General features: G+C 42.6%; 1 protein-coding gene across 2 annotated transcripts in view; it reads right to left on the bottom strand.

Moving 5' to 3' along the window:
- Positions 1–19,671: 19,671 nt before the first annotated feature.
- The window catches only part of LOC128657022 (gastrula zinc finger protein XlCGF26.1-like), a 69,235-nt gene continuing 66,420 nt past the window's right edge, over positions 19,672–22,486 (bottom strand). For both annotated transcript variants that reach the window (XM_053711249.1, XM_053711250.1), the window contains one exon: positions 19,672–21,439. In XM_053711249.1, coding sequence (XP_053567224.1) covers positions 20,274–21,439 — 1,166 coding nt within the window. In that variant the 3' untranslated portion in view covers positions 19,672–20,273. The remainder of the gene's footprint in view (positions 21,440–22,486) is intronic.

Below are 22,486 nucleotides of genomic sequence, written 5' to 3'. Positions count from 1 at the left end.
ATGTCTTTTCTAAGTTCTTCTCTAAATGGAACGTTGGAACGAACCTGATGAGGAAGGCGCCAGGAAAATTTAGACCCAGACTTTTCCTTCCTGACCAGAGCTACTGTTACAATGTCATGATCTGACCATGAGCACAGGGATATTTTGGTGTTTGTGACCGAATCTAATGTTTCCATAGAGCAGAAAACATAATCCAATCTAGAATACGTTTTATGTGGGTGGGATAAATGGGTATAGTCCCTATCTCTAGGGTGTAGGGATCTCCATATGTCATAGTAATTGGATTGGGTGATGATCTGTCTGAAGTTGGATGCGAGATGTGTGGAGTGAGAGGTCTGTTTAGAATTACTAGTCTTTCTGTCGATGGTGGGGTCCCAAGTCATGTTGAAGTCACCTGCTAGTATGACTCTTCCAATTTTTACTCTGTCTACTGCTAGAAGTGTTTGTTTTAAGTATTTAGGTTGGTGAGAGTTGGGAAGATAGATGGAAACCAGTGTGTGGGGAATATGATCTAATTCGCAAACTAGGATTAAGTATCTGGCTTGGGGGTCTTTGATGATCTGAGTGTATTTAACAGCTATTCTCTTGTGAATCAAGACTGCGGTACCTCTGGCTTTATGTGAATACGAAGCACACTGTGTCACGGTATAATCTTTAGATATCGTATATTGAGGGCCATCAGAAGTCCAGTGGGTCTCCTGGAGAAATACTATATCTGGGTTGTGGTGCTTAAGGGATCTAGCCAGTAGACTTCGTTTGTGTGGGGAGTTTAGGCCTCTGACATTGTGTGTCAGGAGCTTAATAAAGGACATGTTTGTCAGTAGTAATGATTGGGAATCAGAGAAAGAGAGTTATGTGGAAGACAGGGTGGGTAGGGTTCAAGAGTAGGGATAGGGGAATGTAGGAAAAGGGGAATGGCGAAAATAGTCCGCCTCTGTGGAACCCTAGCGTGGGCTTCTGACGGGGGGGGGGACAACAATAAAAAGCAGAAGTCAACCATGTTAACCCTGCTCCGCAGACAAAACATACTTTAACTTATATTAGAAGTGAAAACTAAACAGTGAAAACAGCATACTAAACTATAGAATGTCTGGTAAAGTGCATATAAACCTGTAAACTGGTATTAACTGTTAAGCATTGTCCAAGAAAAATAGGTCTACCTCTTCAAAGAGTAACCTTATAATATAAAAAAAGAAAAAGGAGTGGTGGAGTTCAAGTTGGACCTTGAGGTGGATTGTCTTTTGGCGTTTTTGCTCTTTGCTCCTTAGACCATTCAGGAGCCGATGCTCTCAATTTCGGGTTTGTAACTGGCTGTAAGGGAGACATATCTGAGCGAAGCCCCCAGGATGTAAGAAGAGACAACCCCTGAGGAAGGGTGGATATCACATAGGTTTGGTTATCTTTCATGACCACTAGGTTTGTTGGGTGGCCCCATCGGTATTTGATGTTAGCCTTGCGAAGAGCTGATGTGACCAGTTGGTATGTTTTGCGATACTGCAAAGTATGCGTAGAGAGGTCCGGTAGGAGTATAATGTCTTTAAATTTCTCTGTTACGGATGGCTTCCTGAACGCCGCCTGCATCAGTCTGTCTTTGTAAACATAACTATGGAAGCAGACTATTACGTCCCTTGGTTTCTCCATAGGAATCGCTCTGGACCTCAAGGCTCTGTGAGCTCTCTCCATGGTGTCAACTAGACCTTCCGGGTTCAGCGTAGAGTTCTTTTAGGAACATTTGCAGGTCTGGCGTCCCAACACTCTCAGGTATCCCTCTGAAGCGTATGTTATTTCGACAGGTTCTGTCCTCAATGTCTGCCATTTTGAACTCCAATTGTGTTAATTGTTCTGCTAGATTTTCTGTGTAGGATAAGAGGCTGGTCTGGTCGACCACTATATCATCCTGCTTACGCTCAAGTGCATCAACTCTTTCTCCTATTTCAGATGTCTTTTTTCAGTTCTGCAGATGTTCGTTGAATCTCTTGTGTAAAAGAACGTGTCTGGTTAGCCAGCATCTTTTGTAAGGTAATTTTGTGATGAAATGGTTTGAAGTAGCTGCTGAATGAATGCTTGAGTGGGATTCATCATCGGGTGATTCAGGGTCACTGAGCTCTGCATTCGGATCTATGGCAGGAACCTTCCCATATTGAGTAAAATGATCATATACTGTCTTTTTGGTGGCAGTGGGGGTCTTCACTTGTCTCCTAGAAGTATGAGGCATCTTTAGAGGCTGCAAGGTCCAACTCCTATTAGTATAAGAGGTGTTAAGTAATATTGTAGATTAACACTTTAAAAGATAAATTTGCTAAGACAGTTTGTTGTATTTCACATTTAGTGACTGCGGAGCAGGGGTGGATGACATCCCGACTAAGCTTCTAAGACATGATGATTAACTTAGTGGCAAGATAGAGGATGTTCTTGGGTTTAAGGGGAAGTTAGTTTCTCGATTGCTACTGTCTAGATTCGGGGGAGAGGTAAAAAAATCTAGACTTACATTTTTGCAGGTTGCAAGGCCGGAAGGGCCTCACTCGTATACCGGATTAAGGTCTAATCATAAGGTGATAAATTAGGTATCTCAGAGCTCAAAGGGACGCAACCCAGATCTTATTAGAGCTGATGTAAGAAGGGAGCAATATGGGAATCCGTCTCACACCTCGGGCTTAGGAGGATACGACCCAGGGGAAGGGAAAAAGGGAAGAGGAGGTGACCCACCTGAACACACCAGGCAGGAAAGGGGGAGGTGAGAGACAGAACTCAGGTCTAAAGAAAGGGACACCTATGTATATACAGATATGCAATGCAGGTCAGAATAGGTGACCACTACAATGTTATAAAAAAAACTCACTTGTCTTTTATTCAAAAGTGATACCCCTTTTGTCTCAGGATCTGGGGGATACAACCCAAAGGAGGGGGAGGGGAAGTGTCCAGCTCACTGGAAAGGGGGAGACTTGAGGGGGATCTCTGTCAAGCAAAGTCACAAGTATACCTGTTCATAAAACAAGGATTGCAGGAGCTCTAACTAGGTAAAAAAATGAATAAAAGATCAATACCTTAAATGTACAGATATGACAATAGTAGCTAGGAAATGTGAGAGCAAAAACATAATTTATGCTTACCTGATAAATTTATTTCTCTCGTGGTGTATCCAGTCCACGGATCATCCATTACTTGTGGGATATTCTCATTCCCAACAGGAAGTTGCAAGAGGACACCCACAGCAGAGCTGTCTATATAGCTCCTCCCCTCACTGCCATATCCAGTCATTCGACCGAAAACAGAGAAAGGAGAAACCATAGGGTGCAGTGGTGACTGTAGATTAAAATTAAAAAATACCTGCCTTAAAATGACAGGGCGGGCCGTGGACTGGATACACCACAAGAGAAATAAATTTATCAGGTAAGCATAAATTATGTTTTCTCTTGTAAGGTGTATCCAGTCCACGGATCATCCATTACTTGTGGGATACCAATACCAAAGCTTAAGTACACGGATGAAGGGAGGGACACGGCAGGTACTTAAACGGAAGGTACCACTGCCTGTAAAACCTTTCTCAAAAAAATAGCCTCCGAAGAAGAAAAAGTATCAAATTTGTAGAATTTTGAAAAAGTATGAAGCGAAGACCAAGTCGCCGCCTTGCAAATCTGTTCAACAGAAGCCTCATTTTTAAAGGCCCATGTGGAAGCCACAGCTCTAGTAGAATGAGCTGTAATCCTTTCTGGAGGCTGCTGGCCAGCAGTCTCATAGGCTAAGCAGATTATGCTTTTTAGCCAAAAAGAAAGAGAGATTGCCGAAGCCTTTTGACCTCTCCTCTGTCCAGAGTAGACAACAAACAAAGCAGATGTTTGACGAAAATCTTTAGTAGCTTGTAAGTAAAACTTTAAAGCACGAACCACGTCCAGATTGTGTAATAGACGTTCCTTATTTGAAGAAGGATTAGGACACAAAGACGGAACAACAATCTCTTGATTGATATTCTTATTAGATACCACCTTAGGTAAAAACCCAGGTTTGGTACGCAGAACTACCTTATCTGCATGGAAGATCAGATAACGAGAATCACATTGTAAGGCAGATAACTCGGAAACTCTACGAGCCGAGGAAATAGCTACCAAAAAAAGAACTTTCCAAGATAAAAGTTTGATATCTATGGAATGAAGAGGTTCAAACGGAACCCCCTGAAGAACTTTAAGAACCAAATTTAAACTCCATGGTGGAGCAACAGCTTTAAACACAGGCTTGATTCTAACTAAAGCCTGACAAAATGCCTGAACGTCTGGGACATCCACCAGACGCTTGTGCAAAAGAATAGATAGTGCAGAAATCTGTCCCTTTAAGGAACTAGCTGACAATCCTTTCTCCAATCCTTCTTGGAGAAAAGATAATATCCTGGGAATCCTGACCTTACTCCATGAGTAGCCCTTGGATTCACACCAATAAAGATATTTCCGCCATATCTTATGATAGATTTTCCTGGTGACAGGCTTTCGTGCCTGAATTAAGGTATCAATGACTGACTCGGAGAAACCACGCTTTGATAAAATCAAGCGTTCAATCTCCAGGCAGTCAGCCTCAGAGAAATTAGATTTGGATGGTTGAAAGGACCTTGAAGTAGAAGGTCCTGTCTCAGCGGCAGAGTCCATGGTGGAAAGGATGACATGTCCACCAGATCTGCATACCAAGTCCTGCGTGGCCACGCAGGCGCTATCAAGATCACTGATGCTCTCTCCTGCTTGATTTTGGCAATCAGACGAGGGAGCAGAGGAAACGGTGGAAACACATAAGCCAGGTTGAAGGACCAAGGCGCTGCTAGAGCATCTATCAGTGTTGCCTTGGGGTCCCTGGACCTGGATCCGTAACAAGGAAGCTTGGCGTTCTGGCGAGACGCTATGAGATCCAGTTCTGGTTTGCCCCAACGATGAACCAATTGTGCAAACACCTCCGGATGGAGTTCCCACTCCCCCGGATGAAAAGTCTGTCGACTTAGAAAATCCGCCTCCCAGTTCTCTACACCTGGGATATGGATAGCTGATAGGTGGCAAGAGTGAATCTCTGCCCAGCGAATTATTCTTTGAGACTTCTAACATCGCTAGGGAACTCCTTGTTCCCCCTTGATGGTTGATGTAAGCCACAGTCGTGATGTTGTCCGACTGAAATCTGATGAACCTCATTGTCGCTAGATGAGGCCAAGCCTGAAGAGCATTGAATATCGCTCTTAGTTCCAGAATGTTTATTGGAAGGAGTGACTCCTCCTGAGTCCACGATCCCTAAACCTTCAGGGAGTTCCAGACTGCACCCCAACCTAGAAGGCTGGCATCTGTCGTCACAATTGTCCAATCTGGCCTGCGAAAGGTCATACCTTTGGACAGATGGACCCGAGATAGCCACCAGAGAAGAGAATCCCTGGTCTCTTTATCCAGATTTAGTAGAGGGGACAAATCTGTGTAATCCCCATTCCACTGACTGAGCATGCAGAGTTGCAGCTGTCTGAGATGTAGGCGTGCAAACGGCACTATGTCCATTGCCGCTACCATAAAGCCGATTACTTCCATGCACTGAGCCACCAAAGGGCGAGGAATGGAATAAAGAACACGGCAGGAATTTAGAAGTTTTGATAACCTGGACTCCGTCAGGTAAATTTTCATTTCTACAGAATCTATTAGAGTCCCTAGGAAGGAAACTCTTGTAAGGGGGGATAGAGAACTCTTTTCCTCGTTCACCTTCCACCCATGCAACCTCAGAAATGCCAACACTATGTCCGTATGAGACTTGGCAATTTGGAAGTTTGACACCTGAATTAGGATGTCGTCTAAATAAGGGGCCACTGCTATACCCCGCGGCCTTAGGACCGCCAGAAGTGACCCCAGAACCTTCGTAAAAATTCTTTGGGCTGTAGCTAGCCCAAAGGGAAGAGCTTCAAACTGGTAATGCCTGTCTAGGAAGGCAAACCTGAGAAACCGATGATGATCTTTGTGTATCGGAGTGTGAAGATAAGCATCCTTTAAATCCACTGTAGTCATGTATTGACCCTCCTGGATCATAGGTAGGATGGTACGAATAATCTCCATCTTGAATGATGGAACTCTGAGGAATTTGTTTAAGATCTTTAGATCCATGATTGGTCTGAAGGTTCCCTCTTTTTTGGGAACTACAAACAGATTTGAGTAAAAACCCTGTCCCTCCTTTGGAACTGGATGGATCACTCCCATAACTAGGAGGTCTTGTACACAGTGTAAGAATGCCTCTCTCTTTATCTGGTTTGCAGATAATTGTGAAAGGTGAAATCTCCCATTTGAGGGGGAAGCCTTGAAGTCCAGAAGATATCCCTGGGATATAATTTCCAACGCCCAGGGATCCTAAACATCTCTTGCCCACACCTGGGCGAAGAGCGAAAGTCTGCCCCCTACTAGATCCGTTATCGGATAGGGGGCCATTCCTTCATGCTGTCTTAGAGGCAGCAGCAGGCTTTTTGGCCTGCTTACCCTTGTTCCAGGTCTGGTTAGGTCTCCAGACCGTCTTGGACTGAGCAAAAGTTTCCTCTTGTTTTGCATTACAGGAAGTTGATGCCGCACTTGCCTTGAAGTTTCGAAAGGCACGAAAATTAGACTGTTTGGCCCTTGATTTGGACCTATCCTGAGGAAGGGCATGACCTTTTCCTCCAGTGATATCAGCAATAATCTCCTTCAAACCAGGCCCGAATAGGGTCTGCCCCTTGAAGGGAATGTTAAGCAGCTTAGACTATGAAGTAACGTCAGCTGACCATGATTTAAGCCATAGCGCTCTGCGCGCCTGGATAGCAAAACCAGAATTCTTAGCCATTAGTTTAGTCAAATGAACAATGGCATCAGAAACAAAAGAATTGGCTAGCTTAAGTGCTCTAAGCTTGTCAAGTATGTCATCCAATGGAGTCGCTACCTGTAAAGCCTCTTCCAGAGACTCAAACCAGAACGCCGCAGCAGCAGTGACAGGAGCAATGCATGCAAGGGGCTGTAGGATAAAACCTTGTTGAATAAACATTTTCTTAAGGTAACCCTCTAACTTTTTATCCATTGGATCTAAGAAAGCACAACTGTCCTCGACAGGGATAGTAGTACGCTTTGCTAGAGTAGAAACTGCTCCCTCCACCTTAGGAACTGTCTGCCATAAGTCCCGTGTGGTGGCGTCTATTAGAAACATTTTTCTAAAAATAGGAGGGGGAGAGAACGGAACACCTGGTCTATCCCATTCCTTAGTAATAATTTCTGTAAACCTTTTAGGTATTGGAAAAACATCAGTACACACCGGCACTGCATAGTATTTATCCAGTCTACACAATTTCTCTGGCACTGCAATTGTATCACAGTCATTCAGAGCAGCTAAAACCTCCCTGAGTAACACGAGGAGGTGTTCAAGCTTAAATTTAAATGTAGAAATATCAGAATCAGGTTGCATCATCTTCCCTGAGTCAGAAACATCACCCACAGAATGAAGCTCTCCTTCTTCAGCTTCTGCATATTGTGAGGCATTATCAGACATAGCTCTTAAAGCGTCAGTATGCTCTGTATTTTGTCTAACTCCAGAGCTATCTCGCTTTCCTCTAAATTCAGGTAGTCTGGCTAATACCGCTGACAGTGTATTATCCATGACTGCCGCCATGTCTTGTAAAGTAAACGCTATGGGCGCCCTAGATGTACTTGGCACCATTTGAGCGTGAGTCCCTTGAGCGGGAGTCAAAGGATCTGACACGTGGGGAGAGTTAGTCGGCATAACTTCCCCCTCGTCAGATTCCTCTGGTGATAAATTTTTTAAAGACAGAATATGATCTTTATTGCTTAAAGTGAAATCAGTACATTTGGTACACATTCTAAGAGGGGGCTCCACAATGGCTTTTAAACATAATGAACAAGGAGTTTCCTCTATGTCAGACATGTTTATACAGACTAGCAATGAGACTAGCAAGCTTGGAAAACACTTTAAATCAAGTTAACAAGCAAATATAATAAACGGTACCGTGCCTTTAAGAGAAACAAATTTTGTCAGAATTTGAAAAACAGTGAAAAAAGGCAGTAAATCAAACAAAATGTTTACAGTGTGTATAATAAGCTAACAGAGCATTGCACCTACTTGCAAATGGATGATTAACCCCTTAGTTCAAAAACCGGATCAAAAAAACGATATAGATGTTTTTTAACAGTCACACCAAACTGCCACAGCCTTGCTGTGGGCATACCTTCCCCAACAAACGATTTTGGAAAGCCTAAGAGCCCTTTAGAGATGTCCTATAGCATTCAGAAGACCCTTGGAGGAAGCTGGATGTCTCAGTCTGTAAAAGTTACTGCGCAAAAAAGCGCTAAATTAGGCCCCTCCCACTCATAGTAACACAGTGGAAAGCCTCAGGAAACTGTTTTTAGGCAAATTTAAGCCAGCCATGTGGAAAAAACTAGGCCCCAATAAAGTTTTATCACCAAAGTATATATAAAAACGTTTAAACATGCCAGCAAACGTTTTATATTGTAAATATAAAAGAGTATTACCTCAGAAAGAAAGCATGATACCAGTCGCTATTAAATCACTGTATTCAGGCTTACCTTACATAAATTTGGCATCAGCAGCATTTTCTAGCATTCACATCTTCTAGAAAAATCTTAACTGCACATACCTCATAGCAGGATAACCTGCACGCCATTCCCCCGCTGAAGTTATCTCTCTCTTCAGTCATGTGTGAGAACAGCAATGGATCTTAGTTACAACCTGCTAAGATCATAGAAATCACAGGCAGATTCTTCTATTTTTCTGCCTGGAACAAAATAGTACAACTCCGGTACCATTTAAAAATAATAAACTTTTGATTGAAGTAAAATAACAGCTACATTTCACCACTTCTCTCTTACTACCTCCATGTTTGTTGAGAGTTGCAAGAGAATGACTGGATATGGCAGTGAGGGGAGGAGCTATATAGACAGCTCTGCTGTGGGTGTCCTCTTGCAACTTCTTGTTGGGAATGAGAATATCCCACAAGTAATGGATGATACGTGGACTGGATACACCTTACAAGAGAAATATGAATCATACATAGATATTACATTACGACCTTGAGGGAGCGCCTCAAAGACACCCAGGCTGACGCAGCACCTAATATTAGTGTGAGTACCCCTGAGAGAGGAATACCAATGTCAGGGTGGACTGTATAAACACCCTGACTAATATTTCCTTCTGCAGGTGCAGGTATTGAGGCTACAGGACGTTTCTGAGGGCCTGTGGAAAACTCTGAAGTCAGTGGCTCAGTGTATTGGCCCTGTGGGCAAAGATCCAGGATTGTGCTCCTCAGTAATTGTGCAGAGTGGCTAGAGAGCCTTAGGATAGCACAAAATATGGCAGTTCTGTGGGCGCAGGAATTCTGCAATTAAATCCAAAAGGACAAAGTGCCTCAGGTGGGTTTGAGGTATGGTGGGTGTCCAGTTCTGGGGGTAAATAGAAGAGAAGGGCCCAGATGTTAGATCTCCTAGGAGCATGGCCAATGAGGCCTGTAAATGTAATGGTGGAAAAGTCATCTTACAGTAGCCAAATGAGGTGACCAGCGTTGTATCTATATGTGTTTCACAGGCTAACTGAGTTGATGGAAGTTCAGGAACCCAGCCAGTACTACTATTCCTCCCCAGGGCTCCTCAGGGGGCATATGTAATAGAAGGTATTAAGCAATGTGTTTGGACTGCTCTGTTGCTGGCTATAGTACCGGAAAGTAACTCAATAACCTGCCCCTCAGAGCACATGGGGGACAAAGGTAGCGATCTGGGTATAGCCAATGGGAGGAACAGTCTTACCGGCCTCAAAGGGATTCTTATGCTTCAGAGCAAGGATGACACAGAGTCCCGCCAGAGTCCAGATTCCTCAGCAAGGAGAGCAGGCCAGAAGGAAGATGGCAGCTGTTCGCAACGTTTCGTTAAGGCAGAGTACAGTGCCCGGGCCGCTCTGATGGTGGTGCAGGTGAATGAGGAGCTCCTTCTCAGGTGGCCACTATCCGTCTGCCGTAACTGTGGGGTCAGATGGCCGCTCTCGATAAGGTGCCTCTTGAGGTAGCAAACACCCGGTGTTTAGCCTTAGTAAGTTAGCCTTCAAGCTTCAGATCTTGGCCCTTTAGCCTCGGAGCGGATCCCTGACCCTCCAGAGCCCAGCGGGGGACTTCAGTCCAAAAATGTACCTCAGGTCAATTGCAGGTGGGTTACTGGTGCGTCGGCCATAAACATGGAACCCTGGATAGATAGCGAAGATCACTCCACTCGATGGGCACAGGAACCTTAGGAGAAGAGTGTCCAGACCTTGGGAAGGATAATCCAGTAAGATAGGGTAAAAACATAATTTATGCTTACCTGATAAATTCCTTTCTTCTGTAGTGTGATCAGTCCACGGGTCATCATTACTTCTGGGATATTACTCCTCCCCAACAGGAAGTGCAAGAGGATTCACCCAGCAGAGCTGCATATAGCTCCTCCCCTCTACGTCACTCCCAGTCATTCGACCAAGGACCAACGAGAAAGGAGAAGCCAAGGGTGTAGTGGTGACTGGAGTATAATTTAAAAAATATTTACCTGCCTTAAAAAAACAGGGCGGGCCGTGGACTGATCACACTACAGAAGAAAGGAATTTATCAGGTAAGCATAAATTATGTTTTCTTCTGTTAAGTGTGATCAGTCCACGGGTCATCATTACTTCTGGGATACCAATACCAAAGCAAAAGTACACGGATGACGGGAGGGATAGGCAGGCTCTTTATACAGAAGGAACCACTGCCTGAAGAACCTTTCTCCCAAAAATAGCCTCCGAGGAAGCAAAAGTGTCAAATTTGTAAAATTTGGAAAAAGTATGAAGCGAAGACCAAGTTGCAGCCTTGCAAATCTGTTCAACAGAGGCCTCATTCTTGAAGGCCCAAGTGGAAGCCACAGCTCTAGTAGAATGAGCTGTAATTCTTTCAGGAGGCTGCTGTCCAGCAGTCTCATAAGCTAAACGTATTATGCTACGAAGCCAAAAGGAAAGAGAGGTAGCAGAAGCCTTCTGACCTCTCCTCTGACCAGAGTAAACGACAAACAGAGAAGACGTTTGTGGAAATTCCTTAGTTGCCTTTAAGTAAAATTTTAGGGCACAAACTACGTCCAGATTGTGCAGTAGACGTTCCTTCTTCGAAGAAGGATTTGGACACAAAGAAGGAACAACAATCTCTTGATTGATATTCCTGTTAGTGACTACCTTAGGTAAGAACCCAGGTTTAGTACGCAGAACTACCTTATCCGAATGAAAAATCAAATAAGGAGAATCACAATGTAAGGCTGATAACTCAGAGACTCTTCGAGCCGAGGAAATAGCCATTAAAAATAGAACTTTCCAAGATAACAACTTTATATCAATGGAATGAAGGGGTTCAAACGGAACGCCCTGTAAAACGTTAAGAACAAGGTTTAAGCTCCATGGCGGAGCAACAGTTTTAAACACAGGCTTAATCCTGGCCAAAGCCTGACAAAAAGCCTGAACGTCTGGAACTTCTGACAGACGTTTGTGTAACAGAATGGACAGAGCTGAGATCTGTCCCTTTAATGAACTAGCAGATAAACCCTTTTCTAAACCTTCTTGTAGAAAAGACAATATCCTAGGAATCCTAACCTTACTCCAAGAGTAACCTTTGGATTCACACCAATATAGGTATTTACGCCATATCTTATGGTAAATCCTTCTGGTAACAGGCTTCCTAGCCTGTATTAAGGTATCAATAACTGACTCAGAAAACCCACGTCTTGATAAAATCAAGCGTTCAATTTCCAAGCAGTCAGCTTCAGAGAAGTTAGATTTTGATGTTTGAAAGGACCCTGTATCAGGAGATCCTATTTCAGAGGTAGAGACCAAGGTGGACAGGATGACATGCCCACCAGGTCTGCATACCAAGTCCTGCGTGGCCATGCAGGTGCTATTAGAATCACTGATGCTCTCTCCTGTTTGATTCTGGCAATCAATCGAGGAAGCATCGGGAAGGGTGGAAACACGTAAGCCATCCTGAAGTCCCAAGGTGCTGTCAGGGCATCTATCAGGACTGCTCCTGGATCCCTGGATCTGGACCCGTAACGAGGAAGCTTGGCGTTCTGTCGAGACGCCATGAGATCTATCTCTGGTTTGCCCCAACGTCGAAGTATTTGGGCAAAGACCTCCGGATGAAGCTCCCACTCCCCCGGATGAAAAGTCTGACGACTTAAGAAATCCGCCTCCCAGTTCTCCACTCCCGGAATGTGGATTGCTGACAGGTGGCAAGAGTGAGACTCTGCCCAGCGAATTATCTTTGATACTTCCATCATTGCTAGGGAGCTTCTTGTCCCTCCCTGATGGTTGATGTAAGCTACCGTCGTGATGTTGTCCGACTGAAACCTGATGAACCCCCGAGTTGTCAACTGGGGCCAAGCCAGGAGGGCATTGAGAACTGCTCTCAATTCCAGAATGTTTATTGGCAGGAGACTCTCCTCCTGACTCCATTGTCCCTGAGCTTTCAGAGAATTCCAGACGGCACCCCAACCTAGAAGGCTGGCGTCTGTTGTTACAATTGTCCAGTCTGGTCTGCTGAATGGCATCCCCCTGGACAGATGTGGCCGAGAAAGCCACCATAGAAGAGAATTTCTGGTCTCTTGATCCAGATTCAGAGAAGGGGACAAATCTGAGTAATCCCCATTCCACTGACTTAGCATGCACAGTTGCAGTGGTCTGAGGTGTAAGCGAGCAAAGGGAACTATGTCCATTGCCACTACCATTAAGCCGATTACCTCCATGCATTGAGCCACTGACGGGTGTTGAATGGAATGAAGGGTGCGGCAAGCACTTTGAAGTCTTGTTAACCTGTCCTCTGTCAGGTAAATCTTCATTTCTACAGAATCTATAAGAGTCCCCAGGAAGGGAACTCTTGTGAGTGGAATGAGTGAACTTTTCTTTTTGTTCACCTTCCATCCATGTGACCTTAGAAAAGCCAGTACTAACTCTGTATGAGACTTGGCAGTTTGAAAGCTTGAAGCTTGTATCAGAATGTCGTCTAGGTACGGAGCTACCGAGATTCCCCGCGGTCTTAGTACCGCCAGAAGAGCACCCAGAACCTTTGTGAAGATTCTTGGAGCTGTAGCCAATCCGAATGGAAGAGCTACAAACTGGTAATGCCTGTCTAGGAAGGCAAACCTTAGATACCGGTAATGATCTTTGTGAATCGGTATGTGAAGGTAAGCATCCTTTAAATCCACTGTGGTCATGTACTGACCCTTTTGGATCATGGGTAAAATTGTCCGAATAGTCTCCATTTTGAACGATGGAACTCTTAGGAATTTGTTTAGGATCTTTAAATCCAGGATTGGTCTGAAAGTTCCCTCTTTTTTGGGAACCACAAACAGATTTGAGTAAAACCCTTGTCCCTGTTCCGACCGTGGAACTGGATGGATTACTCCCATTAACAAAAGTTCTTGTACGCAGCGTAGAAACGCCTCTTTTTTTGTTTGGTTTGTTGACAACCTTGACAGATGAAATCTCTCTCTTGGAGGAGAGAATTTGAAGTCCAGAAGGTATCCCTGAGATATTATCTCTAGCGCCCAGGGGTCCTGGACATCTCTTGCCCAAGCCTGGGCGAAGAGAGAAAGTCTGCCCCCCACTAGATCCGATCCCGGATCGGGGGCCCTCAATTCATGCTGTTTTAGGGGCAGCAGCAGGTTTCCTGGCCTGCTTGCCCTTGTTCCAAGACTGGTTAGGTCTCCAGCTTTGTCTGTAGCGAGCAACAGATCCTTCTTGTTTTGGAGCAGTGGAAGTTGATGCTGCTCCTGCTTTGAAATTCCGAAAGGAACGAAAATTAGACTGTCTAGCCTTAGGTTTGGCTCTGTCTTGAGGCAGGGCGTGGCCCTTACCTCCTGTAATGTCAGCGATAATTTCTTTCAAACCGGGCCCAAATAAGGTCTGCCCTTTGAAAGGTATATTAAGTAATTTGGACTTAGAAGTTACATCAGCTGACCAGGATTTTAGCCACAGTGCTCTGCGCGCCTGAATGGCGAATCCGGAATTCTTAGCCGTAAGTTTAGTTAAATGTACTACGGCTTCCGAAATGAATGAATTAGCTAGCTTAAGGATTCTAAGCCTGTCCGTAATGTCGTCCAGAGTAGCTGAACTAAGGTTGTCTTCCAGAGACTCAATCCAGAATGCCGCTGCAGCCGTGACCGGCGCAATGCATGCAAGGGGTTGCAATATAAAACCTTGTTGAACAAACATTTTCTTAAGGTAACCGTCTAACTTTTTATCCATTGGATCTGAAAAGGCACAGCTATCCTCCACCGGGATAGTGGTACGCTTAGCTAAAGTAGAAACTGCTCCCTCCACCTTAGGGACCGTTTGCCATAAGTCCCGTGTGGTGGTGTCTATTGGAAACATCTTTCTAAATATCGGAGGGGGTGAGAACGGCACACCGGGTCTATCCCACTCCTTAGTAATAATTTCAGTTAGTCTCTTAGGTATAGGAAAAACGTCAGTACTTGTTGGTACAGCAAAATATTTATCCAACCTACACATTTTCTCTGGTATTACAACTGTGTTACAATCATTCAGAGCCGCTAACACCTCCCCTAGTAATACACGGAGGTTTTCCAGCTTAAATTTAAAATTTGAAATATCTGAATCCAATCTGTTTGGATCAGAACCGTCAGCCGCAGAATGAAGCTCTCCGTCCTCATGTTCTGCAAGTTGTGACGCAGTATCTGACATGGCCCTAGCATTATCAGCGCACTCTGTTCTCACCCCAGAGTGATCACGCTTGCCTCTTAGCTCTGGTAATTTAGCCAAAACCTCAGTCATAACAGTAGCCATATCTTGTAATGTTTTTTGTAATGGCCGCCCAGATGTACTAGGCGCCACAATATCGCGCACCTCCCGAGCGGGAGATGCAGGTACTGTCACGTGAGGCGAGTTAGTCGGCATAACTCTCCCCTCGTTGTTTGGTGAAATTTGTTCAATTTGTACAGATTGACTTTTATTTAAAGTAGCATCAATACAGTTAGTACATAAATTTCTATTGGGCTCCACTTTGGCGTTAGCACAAATAGTACAGGTCTCATCCTCTGAATCAGACATGTTTAACACACTAGCAACTAAACTTGCAACTTGGAAATATTATTCAAGTAAAATACAATGAAAAACGTACTGTGCCTAAGAAGCACAGAAAGATATATGACAGTTGAAATCAATAAACTGAAAAGGTTACAGCATCAAACTTTGTAAAAACAAAACACAATTTTAGCAAAGGCTTGTTCCCATTAGCAAAGAATAACTAACCCTGATGGCATAAAAAGTTAAAGAATAAAGGTTTTTTTATCACAGTCAACTACAATCTCACAGCTCTGTTGTGAAGATTACTTCCCTCAAACAAGCTTTGAAGACCCCTGAGTTCTGTAAGATGAACCGGAACATGCAGGAAAAAACAATGAGCTTCTGACAGAAATTTTTGATGCGTAGCAAAAGCGCCAAAAATGGCCCCTCCCCCTCACACACAACAGTGAGAGAGATCAGTAAACTGTCAGAATTAGATCAAGCAACTGCCAAGTGGAAAAATAGTGCCCAAACATTTTATTCACCCAGTACCTCAGAAAATGAAAACGATTTTACATTCCAGCAAAAACGTTTAACATAAAACAGAATTTATGTTTACCTGATAAATTACTTTCTCCAACGGTGTGTCCGGTCCACGGCGTCATCCTTACTTGTGGGATATTCTCTTCCCCAACAGGAAATGGCAAAGAGCCCAGCAAAGCTGGTCACATGATCCCTCCCAGGCTCCGCCTACCCCAGTCATTCGACCGACGTAAAGGAGGAATATTTGCATAGGAGAAACCATATGTTACCGTGGTGACTGTAGTTAAAGAAAATAAATTATCAGACCTGATTAAAAAAACCAGGGCGGGCCGTGGACCGGACACACCGTTGGAGAAAGTAATTTATCAGGTAAACATAAATTCTGTTTTCTCCAACATAGGTGTGTCCGGTCCACGGCGTCATCCTTACTTGTGGGAACCAATACCAAAGCTTTAGGACACGGATGAAGGGAGGGAGCAAATCAGGTCACCTAAATGGAAGGCACCACGGCTTGCAAAACCTTTCTCCCAAAAATAGCCTCAGAAGAAGCAAAAGTATCAAATTTGTAAAATTTAGAAAAAGTGTGCAGTGAAGACCAAGTCGCTGCCTTACATATCTGATCAACAGAAGCCTCGTTCTTGAAGGCCCATGTGGAAGCCACAGCCCTAGTGGAGTGAGCTGTGATTCTTTCAGGAGGCTGCCGTCCGGCAGTCTCATAAGCCAATCGGATAATGCTTTTAATCCAGAAGGAGAGAGAGGTAGAAGTTGCTTTTTGACCTCTCCGTTTACCAGAATAAACAACAAACAAAGCCAAAGTTTGTCTGAAAACCTTAGTAGCTGCTAAGTAAAATTTGAGAGCACGAACTACATCCAAGTTGTGCAACAAACGTTCCTTCTTTGAAACTGGATTAGGACACAAAGAAGGCACAACTATCTCCTGGTTAATGTCTTTGTTAGAAACAACTTTTGGAAGAAAACCAGGTTTAGTACGCAAAACCACCTTATCTGCATGGAACACCAGATAAGGAGAAGAACACTGCAGAGCAGATAATTCTGAAACTCTTCTAGCAGAAGAAATTGCAACCAAAAACAAAACTTTCCAAGATAATAACTTAATATCAACGGAATGTAAGGGTTCAAACGGAACCCCCTGAAGAACTGAAAGAACTAGGTTGAGACTCCAAGGAGGAGTCAAAATTTTGTAAACAGGCTTGATTCTAACCAGAGCCTGAACAAAGGCTAGAACATCTGGCACAGCTGCCAGCTTTTTGTGAAGTAACACAGACAAGGCAGAAATCTGTCCCATCAAGGAACTTGCAGATAATCCTTTTTCCAATCCTTCTCGAAGGAAGGATAGACTCTTAGGAATCTTAACCTTGTCCCAAGGGAATCCTGCAGATTCACACCAACAGATATACCAAATTATGTGGTAATTTTCTGGTTACAGGCTTTCAGGCCTGAACAAGAGTATTAATAACAGAATCTGAGAACCCTCGCTTTGATAAGATCAAGCGTTCAATCTCCAAGCAGTCAGCTGGAGTGGGTCGAACGGACCTAGAACAAGAAGGTCTCGTCTCAAAGGTAGCTTCCATGGTGGAGCCGATGACATATTCACCAGATCTGTATACCAAGTCCTGCGTGGCCACGCAGGAGCTATCAAAATCACCGACGCCCTCTCCTGATTGATCCTGGCTACCAGCCTGGGGATGAGAGGAAACGGCGGGAACACATAAGCTAGTTTGAAGGTCCAAGGTGCTACTAGTGCATCCACTAGAGCCGCCTTGGGATCCCTGGATCTGTACCCGTAGTAAGGAACTCTGAAGTTCTGACGAGAGGCCATCAGATCCATGTCTGGAATGCCCCACGGTTGAGTGACTTGGGCAAAGATTTCCGGATGGAGTTCCCACTCCCCCGGATGCAATGTCTGACGACTCAGAAAATCCGCTTCCCAATTTTCCACTCCTGGGATGTGGATAGCAGACAGGTGGCAGGAGTGAGACTCCGCCCATAGAATGATTTTGGTCACTTCTTCCATCGCTAGGGAACTCCTTGTTCCCCCCTGATGGTTGATGTATGAACTTGGCCCTCGCTAGCTGAGGCCAAGCTTTGAGAGCATTGAATATCGCTCTCAGTTCCAGAATATTTATCGGTAGAAGAGATTCTACCCGAGACCAAAGACCCTGAGCTTTCAGGGATCCCCAGACCGCGCCCCAGCCCATCAGACTGGCGTCGGTCGTGACAATGACCCACTCTGGTCTGCGGAAGGTCATCCCTTGTGACAGGTTGTCCAGGGACAGCCACCAACGGAATGAGTCTCTCTGAATAGTCCCCATTCCACTGACTGAGCAGGAACAGTTGTAATGGTCTTAGATGAATGCGCACAAAAGGAACTATGTCCATTGCCGCTACCATCAAACCTATCACTTCCATGCACTGCGCTATGGAAGGAAGAGGAACGGAATGAAGTATCCGACAAGAGTCTAGAAGTTTTGTTTTTCTGGCTTCTGTCAGAAAAATCCTCATTTCTAAGGAGTCTATTATAGTTCCCAAGAAGGGAACCCTCGTTGACGGAGATAGAGAACTCTTTTCCACGTTCACTTTCCATCCGTGAGATCTGAGAAAGGCCAGGACAATGTCCGTGTGAGCCTTTACTTGAGGAAGGGACGACGCTCGAATCAGAATGTCGTCCAAGTAAGGTACTACAGCAATGCCCCTTGGTCTTAGCACCGCCAGAAGGGACCCTAGTACCTATGAGAAAATCCTAGGAGCAGTGGCTAATCCGAAAGAAAACGCCACGAACTGGAAATGCTTGTCCAGGAATTCAAACCTTAGGAACCGATGATGTTCCTTGTGGATAGGAATATGTAGATACGCATCCTTGAAATCCACCTTGGTCATGAATTGACCTTCCTGGATGGAAGGAAAAAAACTCTAAGCCATCTCCGTGGAGATGTTGCCTGTACAACGGCAAAGAGAATGACTGGGGTAGGCGGAGCCTGGGAGGGATCATGTGACCAGCTTTGCTGGGCTCTTTGCCATTTCCTGTTGGGGAAGAGAATATCCCACAAGTAAGGATGACGCCGTGGACCGGACACACCTATGTTGGAGAAATTAAGAGTTATTAAAAAGCCTGTTGCTTGCAAATAGGCTAAAGTCTTATATACACAGTGTAATTCCAGTGAAGTACCATTCCCCAGAATACTCAAATGTAAAATATACATACATGATATTATATTGGTATGGCAGGATTTTCTCATCAATTCCATTGTCAGAAAATAAAAGCTGCTACATACCTCTTTGCAGATTAATCTGCCCGCTGTCCCCTGATCTGAAGTTTACCTCTCCTCAGATGGCCGAGAAACAGCAATATGATCTTAACTACTCCGGCTAAAATCATAGAAAAAACTCTGGTAGATTCTTCTTCAAACTCTACCAGAGAAGGAATAACACACTCCGGTGCTATTAAAAATAACAAACTTTTGATTGAAGAAATAAAACTAAATAAAATCACCATAGTCCTCTCACACATCCTATCTAGTCGTTGGGTGCAAGAGAATGACTGGGAGTGACGTAGAGGGGAGGAGCTATATGCAGCTCTGCTGGGTGAATCCTCTCACTTCCTGTTGGGGAGGAGTAATATCCCAGAAGTAATGATGACCCGTGGACTGATCACACTTAACAGAAGAAATATGAGCCTCCTTTTGTTAAAAAAAGTGTTTAAACAGCTATTAGGCAGAGAGCAAACACAAAACGCTTCTGCTTCGTTAGGCAGTTAACTCCGCCCCAATATATATATTATTTTAACTTAGAGTTTGCCTATTAATCTTATGAGCAAGATTTGTTAAAAATAGTCATATATTTGTATTAATAAAATAGAAATAGAAATATTCATTTTTTTTATGATCTTATTTATATATGATGGTGAAAGATTAATTTTGTAAGCCTTGTTTTGTATCCGGTGTGGATTAAATTTGATATGGATGTAAAGTACTTTTATTCAACGTGACTAAGTGGTAATTCCCAAAACATTGTTGTGCAACTGCATTGCCAAATAATAAATAACTGAAATAATATACCTGGTGTTGCTGCATGCTTTTATTTATTATGGATGCATTTTAAGTGTCAGCAGGCACTATCAGTGGGCATAGGATTGATATCAGGGAGTGAGCTAGACATTTTGCATTTGATGAATTTTCTGATGTGTAATAAGATTTGATTTCTGAGCAAAACCTTTCCCACATTCAAAACATGAAAATGCTTTTTCTCCTGTATGAATATTTTGATGTGTAACAAGATATGATTTCGAAATAAAACATTTCCCACATTCAGAACATGAAAATGCTTTCTCTCTTGTATGAATTTTCTGATGTGAAATAAGAGTTGATTTCCTAGCAAAACATTTCCCACATTCAGAACATGAAAAAGCTTTCTCTCCTGTATGATTTTTTTTATGTCTAATAAGATTTGATTTAATAGTAAAACATTTCCCACATTCAGAACATAAAAATGCTTTCTCTCCTGTAAGACGTGTCTGATGTCTACTAAGATCTGATTTCAGAGCTAAACACTTCCCACATTCAGCATATGAAAATGCTTTCTCTCCTGTATGTATTTTTTTTTTATGTTTTATAAGTTGATTTCTTAGGAAAACATTTCCTACATTAAAAACATGAAAATGCTTTCTATCCTGTATGAATATTTTGATGCCTAATAAGATGTGATTTTGAAATAAAACATTTCCCACATTCAGAACATGAAAATGCTTTCTCTCCTGTATGAATTTTCTGATGCCTAATAAGATATGATTTCCAAATAAAACGTTTCCCACATTCAAAACATGAAAATGCTTTCTCTCCTGTATGAAATTTCTGATGCTGAATAAGAGTTGATTTCTCAGCAAAACATTTCCCACATTCAGAACATGAAAATGCTTTCTCTCCTGTATGAATTTTCTGATGCTTACTAAGATATGATTTCCAAATAAAACGTTTCCCACATTCAGAACATGAAAATGCTTTCTCTCCGGTATGAATTTTCTGATGTGTAGTAAGATGTGATTTCTGAGCAAAACATTTCCCACATTCAGAACATGAAAATGCTTTTTCTCCTGTATGAATTTTCTGATGTCTAAAAAGATGTGATTGCAGAACAAAACATTTCCCACATACAGAACATGAAAATGCTTTCTCTCCTGTATGAAATTTCTGATGCTGAATAAGAGTTGATTGCTCAGCAAAACATTTCCCACATTCAGAACATGAAAATGCTTTCTCTCCTGTATGAATTTTCTGATGCTTAATAAGAGTTGATTTCTCAGCAAAACACTTCACACATTCAGAACATGAAAATGCTTTCTCTCCTGTATGAATTTTCTGATGTGTAGTAAGATGTGATTTCTGAGCAAAACATTTCCCACATTCAGAACATGAAAATTCTTTCTCTCCTGTATGAATTTTCTGATGTCTAAAAAGATGTGATTGCAGAACAAAACACTTCCCACATTCAGAACATGAAAATGCTTTCTCTCCTGTATGAATTTTCTGATGCTTAATAAGAGTTGATTTCTCAGCAAAACACTTCGTACATTCAGAACATGAAAATGCTTTCTCTCTTGTATGATTTTTCTGATGTGTAATAAGAGTTGATTCCCTAGCAAAACATTTCCCACATTCAGAACATGAAAATGCTTTATCTCCTGTATGCATTTTCTGCTGTCTTGAAAGATTTGATTTCCCATATTCAGAGCACAAATTTCCCACTTTGCTTCTTTGATTTTGAAGAAGATTAAAATAAGTATCTGTAGTTTCAACATGACTAGGACTAGGATTACTGCAGTTTGCAAATTCACCTGTTGATAAGAAATACAATGGGATTAATGTTAGTTATTAATTATATAATTATATTTTGAGGGCATTTTAAAGTACCAGTCAACACAGTAGATTTGCATAATGAACAAATGAACTATAACAAGACAATGCAATAGCACTTAGTCTGAACTTCAAATGAGTAGTAGATTTGTTTTCAGACAATTTTAAAAGTTATGACTATTTCCACTCCCCCTGTACCATGTGACAGCCATCAGCCAATCACAAATGCATACACGCTTATTCTATAAATTCTTGCACATGCTCAGTAGGAGCTGGTGACTCAAAACGTTTAAATATAAAGACTGCAGATTTTGTTCATGGAAGTAAATTGGAAAGTTGTGAAAATTGCTGCTCTATTTGAATAATGAAAGTTAATTTTGACTTGAGTGTCCCTTTAACTATGAATGAGTGTCTACTACAAGACTAAGGAGCAGGCAATGACCCCTACACCTTTCCTTAGCTTCATGCAGTTTACTAGACACTCAGGAATATTTTATATTTAATTAATAGTAAACATTTAAAAAATCATGTAACAAATACATTTTTCAGAAGCTCTCAGATCCAAATATTGTACAGATGTAGCAAAATACATAAGAATCACAAATACAAAATCTCTAACAAACTTATCCTAATATTATCAAAAATAAAACTAAAAACATAATTTATGCTTACCTTACAAATTAATTTCTTTCATGGTGGTGAGTGAAAATGGAGCAAACAAAAAGAGCAGGGAAAATATTAGGTGCTAAAAAATACAGAAATACCACACCAGAAAAAAATAGCAGGGTAGGGTCTTGTGGATCCTCACCACTATGAAATAAATGTTTTTTTATCAGGTAAGCATAAATTATGTTTTCTCTCACACACGTGGTGAGAGGCCACGATTCATTAAGCCTGGGAAATAATACCCAGTGACGTCTACAAGTAATGAGGGCGTGACCAGCATAATATATTATCTAAACAAGTTAAAATATAATCTTTTTTTATATCATGCAAAAAACAGGGGAAACCCAAATTGATGCTTACCT

Source organism: Bombina bombina, chromosome 4 (assembly GCF_027579735.1).
Source record: "Bombina bombina isolate aBomBom1 chromosome 4, aBomBom1.pri, whole genome shotgun sequence".
In the NCBI taxonomy this organism is placed as follows: domain Eukaryota; kingdom Metazoa; phylum Chordata; class Amphibia; order Anura; family Bombinatoridae; genus Bombina; species Bombina bombina.
Note: the sequence above shows the minus strand (reverse complement) of the source record. Positions and strands in the feature narration are given on the sequence as shown.